The 14,457-nt window shown below is 42.3% G+C and overlaps 1 protein-coding gene across 1 annotated transcript; it reads left to right on the forward strand.

Moving 5' to 3' along the window:
• Window positions 1-3,025: 3,025 nt before the first annotated feature.
• LOC118078727 (vomeronasal type-2 receptor 26-like) lies at window positions 3,026-14,457 on the forward strand. Its single transcript, XM_060282247.1, has 6 exons — window positions 3,026-3,156; window positions 4,814-5,105; window positions 5,857-6,717; window positions 8,135-8,362; window positions 12,559-12,685; window positions 13,559-14,457. Exons 1-6 carry the CDS (start codon window positions 3,080-3,082, stop codon window positions 14,455-14,457), a joined length of 2,484 nt encoding a protein of 827 aa, XP_060138230.1. The 5' UTR covers window positions 3,026-3,079.

Genomic DNA, 14,457 nt, shown 5'->3' on the forward strand with positions numbered 1-14,457 from the left:
CTAATTCTGGGTCCTTCATCCATCTCATATTTTAATTAGAAATGGGCTCTATGGTACCTTTTGTGTTTTTCATTTCTTCAGCAAAATGCAAATGTAATTTAAACTGTCAGTGCTATATTGGAGTAAGCCTTTTAAAATCTGGGATATATTATTGTTCAATTCTCCTCACAAAATGAAGTGCAAAGTGAGGAGGTGTACATCTCTTAAAAGGGGTGTTCCTGGGTGTGGCGGCATGGGGTGAGGCCAGGAGGGACATAGCTATTTCATGCCTTTTGCTTAGTTACATGAGCTGGTAGACCCATGAAAACTATGCCAGCAAAATTTGCCCTGTAAGTAAACTCCAGTTCTCCATTATCATCAGAGGTCACCATATAATTGTCAACTCCATAATACTACTTTTGTAATTGCTGTGAAAATGTGCTATGTGAAATAGATGAGAATTATGGCATGAATGCTTTTTGAGAAGACAATATTGCTGAACCAACTTGCAGTGGTCAATGACCCTCTGACTTTTTAATACTTTGTTTTCTCAGTCACATGTTTGTACTGCTTTTCTTTACCGTCAGGACAATAAATAGATATTCTTAATCCTCATCTTTTTTTGTCTGCTTACTTGGAAAGAAAGTGAGCTGATTAATGTGTGGATCTGCATCTTAAATTTAGCCCTTTTCGTAAGGAGCACCATACTTTCCAACCTCTTCAATGCAACAAACTGTGTTGCTGAGTTGCCCCATTCTCCCTTGCTGTTTAATTAAATCCTAGTAATAAAGATATTAATTGATTGAATGAAATGTTTCTATAACCTTGAACAACCAGACTAAAAGCTTAGTCTCCTGATTTAGATGAGATGTGAAACACATTTCAAACATAATTTCACATGACTTGCAGGTGGAATTGTAATGCACAGTGGAACCTTGGTTTATGAACACCTCGGTTTACGAATTTTCGGTTTACAAATGCCGCGGACCATTCTGGAACGGATTAATTCACTTTCCATTACTTTCAATGGGGAAGTTCGCTTCAGTTTATGAACGCTTCAGTTTATGAACAGACTTCTGGAACCAATTACACCCATGCTTCGGGTTAAGTACGCTTCAGGTTGAGTACTCCGTGGACCCATCTGGAACGGATTAATCCACTTTCCATTACTTTCAATGGGAAAGTTCGCTTCAGTTTATGAACGCTGCAGTTTATGAACAGACTTCCGGAACCAATTGTGTTCATAAACCAATATTGTAATCAATATTGAAACATATAGTGTCCAACATCTTTCACCCCCTTTTTATGAATTCTTAACCCCTGAACTGAGAGCCAAGTAAAATGTTTAGAAAAAACGTATTGTTGCAGGAAATTCCAATACTGAGTGACATCCACCAAGATTATCTAGATGTCACTATGCAGATTGCAGTCTCCCATTGCTCTTAAACGTAACAACTATTCTCTTTCCTTTGGTGATGCTTTTAACACTCCCATTTCATGAAGACCAATGAGATATGCATGTAGCCTAATTCTGCTGACAAGCACATTGTATCTAGCAAACCTCTTGTGTTATTCTTTCAAAGACCTGCATATTCACTACTAGTACAGTTCGAGATATTGTTGTTAGCATATGAGGCTAAAACCCTTAGCGACTTGAAAGCCAAACACTTAAAGGAGAACCACTCCCTTTATGAATGTGTTAAGACAGGAAGACGCCTTTCTTGTTTTCCCACTGCTGGAGGGAGCTCATTCTGAGGTGATGTTGGACAGGTCTTTCTCAGAGTTGCAAACTAGGTTGTGAATACCAATGCTCCCCAAAAAAGCACTACTGCAATAATCATTGTTTTGTAGGGAGAGAATTGCCAAGTCTGATCATAAGTCTGATCATATAGTCTGCATTGTATAATTCTGAGTGCATGGCTTAGCCGCCACCCCCCACTGCTCTCTTTGCCTCTCTGTGTGCCAAAGGGTAAGCCAGACAGAATGCCCTGCTAAGCTATCAAGGCCGGATGACTGTCTTGTCTGATGCTATCGCGCTGTCAGTCTGATGCACAGAGAACAGGCACTCAAGGCTGAGTGAGGATGCTACCGGGGCAGCATGAATCAGCATGTGTGTATGCACAGGACCGGACACAGGAAGATCCATATGTGTACTTGTGACCCCCTTGCATGCGCACATTTACAGAGAAGGGGAAAAGGAGCCCAAGGAGTGTATAAGAAGCTTTGCAATTTGTGTTTCTTTACTCTTGTCGTGAGCTGATCACCTTGAGTCTCTTATTAATAAGAAATTAAATCCTTTCTCTGAAATTCAAGCCCCGGTGTCATTATTGACTATCTCTGTCCTGCCTGGGTGCAACTTAAAGGACCCTTAGTAGCTGATAAGGCTACATTTTATTTTTTGTTATTATAATTACCCCTTTGCCTAGCCCTTTGCAGAATTTCAACAATTATCTATTTTGACATAATGGACCTATGATTTCAGCACAGGCAAGACTGAATGGAATGGACAATAAAACCCCACTCAGTTGTTTCTTAGTGACCACTGAAATTTGCATATGTATATTTATGAACTAACTTAATTCGCAATTTCATGACACCAGCAAATACAGTGAGTTGGACTAGTGGCAACTTCTGCTGAGATGTGATAAATATTTTTTCTTCTGCAATCTTTCATAGAAACAGAAAGATGAGATTAGCTACCCTGGAATTATCCAATAAGTAAAGATTACTCTACTTCTTAAGTCCCAAGGGAACTGTGGTAACCACCTAGGAAACAACAAGGCTGGATGTGATTTTTAATACCCCCAAGCTGGGGCTGGAGACAATCACACTTGGTCAGTCTGATCACTGAGACAAAGTTGGAGACATAGATCAACTGAGAGGCATTTAAGTCAGGATTCAAAGAAGGATAATGTGTTCGCAGGTGTACTGGTGGGCAGAAAGAATTTTTTTAAGAAAGTTAGTAGCATTTGTAGTGTTGGTAGTAGTTTTTTTGCCGCAGGTGGTGTCCAAGATTCCTGACGTCAGCTGCAGCCTCCGTGACCCTCTTCCTATTCTTCACAAGCATTACCAGCCTGGAGACCAAATCATTGCTGGCATTATGTCTTATCTATACAGATTTTCCAATTCAATAGAATTTAAAGAATGCCCCTCTAATGATATATTTGAAGAACCTATGTAAGTTTTCTTAGAATTTTTTTAAAAAATCTTTTCTATCAATTGGTAGCTCTAGGGGATGGGAGGAGATTAATTATATACCGGTATTAATGTATTATGTTTAATAAATATCTTCCATTTTAACTGAATGCCATCCTTTCCCTTGCCATATGCCACATGATTTATTTGCTTTTGGGTAAGTATGTCCATTGACTTCCTTGGGTTACTTTAGATTATAAATTATTGCAGCTGATCATGGCTAACCCATTGCACAAAATGTGGTAAGTTGGAAGTGGTGGAGATCATCTTTGGTAAGCCACCTAAATTTCTTCCTATGAATTAAAACTCCTATTCCTCATAAACCCTACATCTACAATTTATTTACAGAGGGATAGCATGTTTCCAGAAGAATACCAGTAAGATTAGCATTGTGTTTGCAACAACTGTCTGTCATTGTGAAACATCACTGGGCATGCAAACTCTAACTGAGATGTCACAGCCTGTATCCCCTCCACTTTCTTCTAACTAACATCTGCATGTGTGTGGGAGAAAGAGGGAGAGGGAGAGGGAGAGGGAGAGGGGGAGGGGGAGGGGGAGGGGGAGAGGGAGGGAGGGAGAGAGAGAGAGAGAGAGAGAAACACACACAGCCAAACAAATATTCTCTTTATGCATCTTATGAAATGGATGAAAGTTTATCCAAATATTGCCAAATTCAATTGTTTAAATCAAGGCTGAAGACTTCTAAGATGGAGAGATTCTGGTTCTAATTTATTCCTCTTCTTATCTCATACCTTCATTAGTTTGCTAGCAAGTGTTTCATGCCTCTGCAGATGTTGTTGGACTCCAACTCCCATCAGCCGCAGCCAGCATGGCCAATGGTTTGGTGAGTTGTAGTCCAACAAAAGGGCTGCAGGTTGGGTGTCCCTGAGCCACAAATTGAAAGTTCATGGTCTAAAAACGTGGTTTTTATATGGTTCCATATAAGCTGACTTGTATCTGAGGAAGCTCCCTTAGATCTCCTCCAAACATGTCCATTGCAGGAAATTTGAAATCCATTCTAATATCTTCTACTGATCTGCAACTAGTCTTTTTTAAAAAAAACACACAACAAAAACAGTACAGCGTACAGTTGGTGTGTGTGTAAGAGAGAGTGAAGGAGAGGGAGGGGTAGAGAGAGATTTGACTCATCCTTTCGGTGCCACATATGCCTAGCTTTGATGTATTAAAGCAGAAAAGATGCAAAAATATCAAGGACCAGCAAACCACGAAAACCTGTTTAAACAAAGTACCGGTAATGTATACACAATCCGAAAAATAAAAATCTAAAGAAAAAATGTTACATACTGGGTGCCTTGGTCCCACTTTGGAAAGAACACAGAGTAATTCAAATATATAAAATCTTGATGGAAAGGCTACAATCCTAAAATAAATTGGGCTAAGTATAGCTTCAGAGACATCCTTACATTAACAAATCTTTCAAAACAGTACTAGAATTGTATTAGAATTGTGCAGGTAAACAAAGATGAAGAATGCCAATCTCTGACAACATTTCATTATACTTCTGCTTCTTCTATTACTGAATACCATATATTTACTTTCCATGTACCTAACTGAAATGAAGTACATATCATATTCTGAATCAAATACACCATGACACAGCATGTAACTCTAATTACAGGGCTATGATCCAAATATACCAGCATCTCCTGGCCTCAATATTTGCTGCAAAAGAGATCAATGAAAATCCACACCTCTTACCCAACATTACACTGGGATTCCATATCTATAATAGCTATTTCAGTCCACGAGCGACCTATCAGGCTGCATTGGAACTCTTCTCTACACAGGGCAGATTCATCCCCAACTACAAATGTGATAGGGTGAGCAATCCAGTAGCAGTCATTGGTGGACCTACTTCTGAAGTCTGTCTCCACATGGCAGATATTCTGTGCATCTACAAGATTCCACAGGTAAAATGTTTGCATGGGGCAGATCAGTTTTTGACACACAATTTGCCACATCCCTTGCCTTTAAATGTGGCTTTTGAAATTGAAGATAAAATTCATTTCCAAAGTATCATATTCAACATGCTTTATTATTATTATTGTGCATGCTATGCTTGGGTGGCAATGTAGTGAAGAAGCTCCAAAGCTTCGACATATAAACTTGTTGAAATAGCTGGGAGGAAAAATCTCTTGCCAATCTACTCTCATCTCCAAAATGTATCATAATCCTCATGTACCTTTGCTAACCCCTTTTATGGAATTTACGATTAACCAGAAGGTCTCCTCAAGGTATGGTAAATATGTAAGTTATGAACAATATACAACTAAGTCATAAACATATACCATGTAGACAGATGTCAATTATTTTTAAATTCAGGTTTTATTATTTCCTTAGTACAAACAAGGACAGCCAAGACTGAGCCCTGCAAATAATGTAGACCACAAGTGTCATAATCCCTGATCATTGTCTATGCTCACTAGGACTGATAGGAGGTACCGTCCAAAACACTTATTCATTATTGTGTCAAATACCTATGAATTAAACTGACATGTGAAATATGCCACTGCAATATTCCATGAGGGCACCCGCTTGGCCAACATAGCTCTGCCTTTGCAGTTTCAATGTATGTCTCCTCTGTGGTGACTGTTGAAAATATTTGTTCAGGCCTCTTCAATACCATTTCCCTGTGCTTAAATAATGTTCTTTTTTCTTTAGCTCATATATGGCTCTGCCCCGGTGATAAATAAGAAAGCAGAGGCCGTTCTATACCACCAGATGTTTCCAAATGTGGACCATCAGTATAAAGGGATTCTCCAATTATTGCTGCATTTCAGGTGGACGTGGATTGGGGTGTTATCTGGCCATGATGACAATGTAGAGAGGTTTGTACACACTGTGGTTCCCACGTTTGTCCAGAGAGGTATTTGCTTTGATTTCATGTTAAGAATACCCATTATGACTTTTCCCAATGATATTCCTGATATGGCGGAAGAGGCATTTAAAACAAACTATCTTATCCTTAACAGCACTGTTAATGCAGTGATCCTTCATGGTGAAATCGATACCATGGTAGTTTTGAGAACATTTCCCAGATATTCAGAAACTATGGATGAATCAACCAAGGGGAAATGGAAAGTCTGGATTATGACATCCCAGATAGATTTCACATCAGTTCCCCTTCAAAGAACCTGGAACGTAGACTTCCTTCATGGTACTATATACTTTTCTGTCCACTCCCATGAGATAGAAGGTTTCCAGAAATTTCTTCAGGTAATAAAACCTACTTTGGAAAAGAAAGATAACTTTATCCGGGAGTTTTGGGAAGAAGCATTTGTTTGTTCTTTCAACCCATCCCTGGTAGATGGAGAGAATACAAAAATCTGCAGTGGGGAGGAGAAGCTGGAGAACCTTCCTGCATCAGTTTTTGAAATGACCATGACTGGCCACAGCTACAGCATCTACAATGCGGTCTACACTGTGGCACACGCTTTGCATGCCATGCGTTCATTGAGATTCAAACATAGAGCAACAGTGGGTGAAGACAGAGGGAAGCTTCTGAGTCAGCAACTGTGGAAGGTAATGCCTTCAGCATACTAAGAACTTTAGAACATAAAATGATCCCTGCTGCTGTTGTTCCTGAGTGACTATTTTTAAGAGTCCCTTGATCTGTACCCTTTTTTGATCCTGAATCACATTACAGTGGTACCTTGGGTTACAGGCGCTTCAGGTTACAGACACTTCAGGTTACAGACTCCGCTAACCCAGAAATAGCACCTCGGGTTAAGAACTTTGCTTCAGGATGAGAACAGAAATCGTGCGGTGGTGGAGCGGTGGCAGCGGGAGGCCCCATTAGCTAAAGTGGTATCTCAGGTTAAGAACAGTTTCAGGTTAAGATTGGACCTCCATAATGAATTAAGTTCTTAACCCGAGGTACCACTGTATTGATTCATGTTAAGTTTGTGGTCTGCTAAGACTCCTAGATCCTTTTCACACGCACTGCTCTTAAGCCAGGTGCCTCCATTTGGTTTGCTATAGAAGTACATATCACTCATAATGTATTTCATTTAATGACTGGTTGAAATATTGATTTCCCCCCTTCCAACCAATAACGTTAAGCATTAGACTACTCTTTGAATAAGCACGTCAAGTTGACATAGTTTGTGCTTACAAAGTCATAATATGAAATTTAATCCTAAATATACCTCCCCACAGAAATGCACTTGGCATTCACTTTGTTGTCTTTTACACATCATGGTAAGATATTATTTAGACAGCATGTTTATTCTTTTGAACTTTTAAACAAAGTGAATTAAACATAGAAGTATGTCACTTAGCTATTTTTATCGGATTTGGTTGCATCCAGATTTAGTCATGCTAACAGTTATGATTATTGAGACTTAACATCAACATGACTTTGTTGCTAGGATTCCTTCCTTCCTTCCTTCCTTCCTTCCTTCCTTCCTTCCTTCCTTCCTTCCTTCCTTCCTTCCTTCCTTCCTTCCTTCCTTCCTTTCTTTCTTTCTTTTCCATATGCTTTATTTTTTAAAAATGCAAACAGCACAAAACAATCAACAGATTTAGAAATCCTTACCTCAGTTAGGTATCTTCTACTCTCCATCTTAACAGATAGTCCGAGAATCAAGCATGTGTAGCTACTGACGAAAAGACAACATTGCCCTTTCCAGTGTACCATACATAAATTAACATGTATCATATAATTTCAAAACATGTTTGGTCTTTCTGTACCTGAGAATTCTAAGATCCTTTTGTAGTTTCTCCCTAAGCACAATATTCCATATTTTATCCCACTATGCTTCTAGAGCAAAGCTAGTAGCTGTTTTCTAATGGTGTGTTATATTTCTTGCTGCAGACCGGAAAAAGAATAGCAATTCCTTACAGTACACTATTATGGTAATCTATGTACAGATTTAATAAATCTCTCATCATACTTTTACATCCTCATGAATTGCTCATATTTTCCCCACCAATTTAGCTCAACTACTTTGTGAGAAGCACCTCATTTAACAACAGTGCTGGGGAAAAGGTTTCTTTCAATGAATATGGAGAGATCGAGGCTGTATTTGATATCATAAATTGGGTCACATTCCCAAACCAGTCTTTTCGTAGAGTCAAAGTTGGAAAAGTTGAGTCCATGGCTTCCCAAGAAGAAGGGTTCAGTATTCATGAAAAAGGCCTTGTGTGGCCCAGCAGGTTTAACCAGGTAAGGTCCATTCATATATTGGGTCTCAGAAGTTTTCCTTCCCAGAGCTAAAGTGGAGAAGATGGGGAGCTAGGGGGAGGGGAGACAGAAAGGGATGAAGGCTTGCTTTCCTTCCAGTCAGAGGGGGAACCGAGTGCCCTCCTCCCCTAGAATGCATCTCATCAATTTGCAGGAAAAACAGACACAGCTCTCCGACACGCTCTCAGGGAGAGAGGGGGATGTTGGACAGTCTGTACCGGAATCCCCTCGCTCTCGTAGGTGGGGCAGACTCAGTGCCGGATTTATGTATAGGCTAAGTAGGCTGAAGTCTAGGACCTCTAAATCTAAGGGGGTCTCCCCAGCCCGCCCACCCCCCAGCGGGCAGTCTCCCCTCTCCCAAAATTACAAACCCAAGACTTCATGCGAGGGCAGGGCCAGGGCCGGCACGTTCATTAAGGTGAACTAGGAAGTTGCAAAGGGCGCCAAAATGGAGGGGCGCTGGCATGACGGGGAGTGCTGCTGGCTTCGCAGGACTCGCTCTGCCACGTGGCTGCTGCGCCCCGACGCCACCTACCCATGTCCAGGGCGGACGGCAGCAGCGGTGCCGGTGCAGCCCAGGCGTGCCTGGAGCGCCGAGGGCAGCAGCGTGTGGAGGACACGTGGGGCGAGAGCAGCCCCTTCCCGTGGTGCGTGTGCGCCAGAGCCGGGCCTTCGGCTCCAGGCACCGTCGCCACACTCTACTTCTCGGGCAGGCGGGAGCAGCTGCTGTTGCGCCCGGGGGGTCCGTGGCTGAAGCCCGAGGGCGACCAGAGCAACCCAGCTGTCGACGTCGCAGGTAATCGGGACGGGCGCTGGAAAGGTTAGGGGGTGAAGGCTGGGCCAGGCCCGCAGGGAGGAGGCAGACGCCAGGGGGGGGGAGACAGAAGGTCGCAAAAAACCCTAGCACCGGCCCTGGGCAGGGCAACTCAGGCCCAGCAACTATGAGACGTGGGGCCCAATTTGAAACTCTAGGGCGCAATTTGAAATTTTTTTGTGGGGCCGTAGTCCTAGAGATATAAATCCATGTGCTAGGTCATTTTCACAAGGTCAGTAAAGCTCTTCAGAAATCAGACCTGTTATTGAGCTCTTGTGCAAGTTTGTACAGTTCCCTTCTGGATTTTTTAAAGAGAAGGTTTAGATGAGCTTGAGAAACAAGAGATAAGTCTAGGATAAAATCCTTTATTCCTATATTAGATGCACTTGAAGCCAATGTAAAAAGAAGAAGTACTGTGTGCAGGATGTTGCACATTTGTTTTTCATTCTTGCTATTCTGATAGAATCTAAGCAAGAAATTCAGCAAGGTGTTGAACTGTTGATGGAAGCATACCCAGAATATACTGATGAACTTTTCAATGTTCACCTGTACGTGAGACTAAGCCATAGGCTTACAACAGAGCACTCTCTTTCTCATACAGACCTTTATCAAATTATATACAAAAAATAATCAGATGGCCTTTCCTAATGTGGAAGCAATTTTGTGGCTATTTCTTAGCTTTATGGCCATTAACTGCTCAGGAGAGAGGAGTTTTCCAAGACTCAAAAGAATTAAAAATGAATTAAGGGTCATGATGTCTCAAGAGAGCATTCTGTACATTGAAAGTGACAAACAATTTTTGATGAAGTTTTCTGATGTCCTTTAGAGGAGAAATTGTGAATTGCAGAATTTTAAATACCCATCACCATCCTTGGCTTCATTCAATTTTATTTATAACACTCTTCCATTTTCTTCGAGTTGCGAGGGTGGGGGATTAGGAGGGGCCCCACAAGTGGAGTAGCCTAGGGTCTCTCTTCATCTAAATCCAGCCCTGGGCAGACTGCAGGCTTGGCATCATGCCCACAAGAAGAGGGGTCGTTAATGGTATATTTGCTGTCTACGCAGATCCCACACTTTACTAAAGCGTCACTTTAGTCGGCTCAACTGGAAATTCTCTTGGTATGTGAGGGAGACAATAAATCCTGACATTGGGGTCAATCTACTAGTCACTACCACTGTGCTTCAGAGTTCAGATACTGACATTGTTCTGCTCATCCATGGGTTTAGTGTACATATATACACATGCACATATGTGTAGTGGTTTTCTCTATTGTGACAAGTAGGTTACGTCACCCATTCTTTTAACCAAAGATCTTCCTCCTGGAAACCTTTGAAGCTATATGGATACATTTGACTTCAAACTTTGTAATTTAGTGTGCAATTATGAAGGATAAAAGGCAAAGGGACCCCTGACCGTTAAGTCCAGTCGCAGACGACTCTGGGGTTGCAGCGCTTATCTTGCTTTACTGGCCAAGGGAGCCGGTGTTCACCCCCAGACAGTTTTTCCAGGTCATGTGGCCAGCATGACTAAGCTGCTTCTGGCAAACCAGAGCAGTGCATAGAAACGCCGTTTACCTTCCCACTAGAGCGGTACCTATTTATCTACTTGCACTTTGACATGCTTTGGAACTGCTAGTTGGCAGGAGCAGGGACTGAGCAATGGGAGCTCACCCCGTTGCGGGGATTCGAACCACCGACCTTCTGATTGGGAAGCCCTAGGCTCTGTAGTTTAGACCACAGCATACAATGCAAGTTACTGCCATTGTGTTTCAAAAAACAAGATGCTGCACAGAGTTCCAATGACTGTGATATTTACAAAAGTTACCACCCACAGTGGCTCGGCCACCCCAGCCTGATGGGCAGAGTACAAATAATACCTGTTGTTGTTGTTGTTGTTGTTGTTAGCAGTGTTGGCAGTGGCTCCAGACATTCCAGAGATGATATCATTTTTCCAGATGTATTTCCACTGTGGAATCCTAAAATTAACCCAATGTATTTCCACATGGGCTCCAGAATGAGATTAGATGCAAGGACTGAAATTCAATAAGGTCTTCATATTTATTAAACAGTCAATCGTTTCTGTAATGAGATGAGATCTAATTCTATTTAGGTGTTTCAGTCCCATCTCCAGTTGTGAGTATTAGCCAGATGGAGTGGGACTTTAGATAAACTGCTGCCACCTCTCCCCATGCGAGTGGTCCTATCCTGGCTCTGTGATGATTGTCTATGGCTCCTCATGTTCCACACATTGAAAGATACTCAGAGAGAAGCCTGACCCCTAGGCCAATAAGCTTTGAAAGGGTAGGGCAGTGAAGTTAAATGTTTCTCAGCATTTCCTCTTCATCTTGCCTCTTTTAACATGCTCATCAAGCTAGATTTGACATACTTAAATAATACGGTGAAGTGAAGTAGCACAGAACTGACAAACCAAAGAGGGCCGTAACAGTGATAATGAAATGCTGGTCTTTAATAGCTTACTGGCAGAGGGGTAAGCCCCTAACTAGAGGGCACGTGTTGCGGTGGGACCCAGCAGTCAGGTCTGGTGTTGGGACGGGATCATTGGAGCAGCCACAACAAACTATTGGTGGTCCCTCTAACAGGGAGCAATGGGGCTATGGGGGCTATGGGGATGCCAATCAAAGCAGTTAGAGGGACCGATACTTAACTGCTGCACATGATCCAGAGATTCTCTTTCCCGTCTCAGTGCACCGGAACACCCGCCCACCTCTCCCTATGTTTAGGGCTTGTGCTTGACCTTGCTATGCCGTCATGTGTCGTCTGTTTTGGGACAGGGGCACGGCAGGAATCTTCCCCACTTGGCTGATTGGCTGGTGCAACTTGGGTTTTGCCTGCCACTTGTAAGGTTGCGGATAGGCTCTGGTTCTTGTTGATAGGGGTGGCAGGATGCCCAGCCATCCCTATGCGATGGGTATTCCTTTAAAAGGAATCCAAGGACTCATGGTTGGTCTTCCCCGAGCGGGGTTGTGCCCTGAGCCTGAGTTCAGGGCTCATCAGGGACAGGCGTGGCAGGCACCCCAGCCTCCCTCTGTCCCAGGTGTTCACCCAAGGCTGACTTATGGTTGCTGCCCAGAGTAAGCCCTTAATGCTGCAGGAAGCTAGCCGAACCAGAGCCTATGCAACCACACACTTGATTTGTAATCAATAAAGTGGTCTGGCAAAAACCAAACCAAAATTTGAGTCCTGTCTGAATTTATCTCTAGGCCAGGTTAAAGGGTCTCCACATGCAACTGACCTCCATTGGCTGGTCTGTATGAGATAGCTCAGCAGATTTCCATAATAAAGAACACTATTGATAGGCAATTTTCCAAAGGAGAAACCATGATCCTCTTTCATTTGTGGACAGGCACAGCCCCTTTCTTTTTGTAATGACCATTGCCATTTGGGATATCATAAGGCCAAGAAGGAAGGAGAGCCATTTTGCTGCTATGATTGCCTCCCATGTCCCGAAGGAAAGATTTCCAACCAGACGGGTAAGGAAAGTCATGTTCGTTGGAAATGTTCAGAATTTAAGGATGACCAGTGCTGCTGATATGAGGGTTTGGAGTTAGGAATCTCAGCACGCACTCAGAGTTCAAACATTAGGTGGAGATATACAAGCCTTCTTGGAAGAACCACTAGGTTTGCTGCACCCCCCCCCCTCAATGAATACAGGGCATGCTATACGGCTATAGGATGGAGACTGATGTGTTGGGGCAGAAAACAATATATGACAAGGGAGGAAGTGGGATTCCAACACTGCAAAATTTTGTTACAGTTCCCAGTGCTCTCCTAGTTAACACCACAATTCTATTAACACCATGTTAGAACTAATACCAATCCTAATAATTTATTGAAACTTGGTGGAGGCAGTGATGCTGAGAGCTTTGGAGGAATTAAATATCTGCAGATTCTGGTAGGAAATTAACTAAACCACATTTCTTGGATAAAGGTGCAGATTAGAACACTTATATTGATTTGATCTGACCCTTCACTTAAATGCTGTTCAACACAGTTCTCAGCAATCTAAATCTAGCATCACATACATTTAAATATGTATTTCAGTATGAATTTTCCAGATTAATGCAGAAAAAAATGGAGAAAATTATGGTTAAAACACACATTCAGAATTAATATAAAGAGGAAATAGATACGTTCCAGATCCTTTCCAATTGGTAATACCTGTAAGGTGATACTACTGGGCTTCCAAAGAAACGTGTGGCACATGGAAAATCTCTACACAACTTGTTAGTGTGATTACGTGAGGAGATTTCTGATATCAGCATGGCAACTTTCATTCTAACTAAATTGTTAATTTTTTGTACTTCACATAAATGCTGTATAGAAATCTGGCTTCTCTTTTTCAGACATGGATGAATGCTTTCAGTGCCCACAAGATCATTACCCAAACGTGGAAAAGGATTCCTGCATTCCAAAAGATATAAGTTTCTTGTCTTATGGAGAACCACTGGGGATATCTTTGGCCTGTTTTGCTCTTTCTTTTTCTTTCATCACAGGGTTGGTGCTTCAGATTTTCATTAAGCACCGGGACACTCCCATAGTCAAAGCCAACAACCGCAACCTCTCCTACACTCTCCTCATCTCCCTCTTGCTTGCTTTCCTTTGTGCTTTGCTGTTCATCGGTCGACCTGAGAAAGTGACATGTCTCCTTCGACAAACAGCTTTTGGCATCATCTTTTCTGTGGCTGTTTCTTGTGTGTTGGCCAAGACAATCATCGTGGTCCTTGCTTTCATGGTCACCAAACCAGGATCCAGCATGAGGAAATGGGTGGGGAAACAACAGGCCATTTCCATTGTTCTTTCCTGTTCCTTGATTCAAGCTGCTCTTTGTACTGTGTGGCTGGCAACTTCTCCCCCATTCCCAGATTTAGACATGCACTCAATGAGTAAAGAAATTGTTCTGCAATGTAACGAAGGATCAGTCACCATGTTCTACTGTGTCCTAGGCTTCATGGGAATGCTGGCCATTGTCAGCTTCTCTGTAGCCTTCCTAGCCAGGAAATTACCAGACAGTTTTAATGAAGCCAAGTTTATCACCTTCAGCATGTTGGTTTTTTGCAGTGTCTGGTTGTCCTTTGTTCCAAGCTATCTGAGCACCAAAGGGAAATACATGGTGGCTGTGGAGATCTTCTCCATCTTGGCCTCCAGTGCTGGGTTACTGGGTTGTATCTTTTCCCCAAAATGTTATATTATTGTCCTGAGGCCAGAATTGAACAGCAGGGAGCAGCTAAAAAGAACAAATTAA

Source organism: Zootoca vivipara, chromosome 13, assembly GCF_963506605.1.
Source record: "Zootoca vivipara chromosome 13, rZooViv1.1, whole genome shotgun sequence".
In the NCBI taxonomy this organism is placed as follows: Eukaryota; Metazoa; Chordata; class Lepidosauria; order Squamata; family Lacertidae; genus Zootoca; species Zootoca vivipara.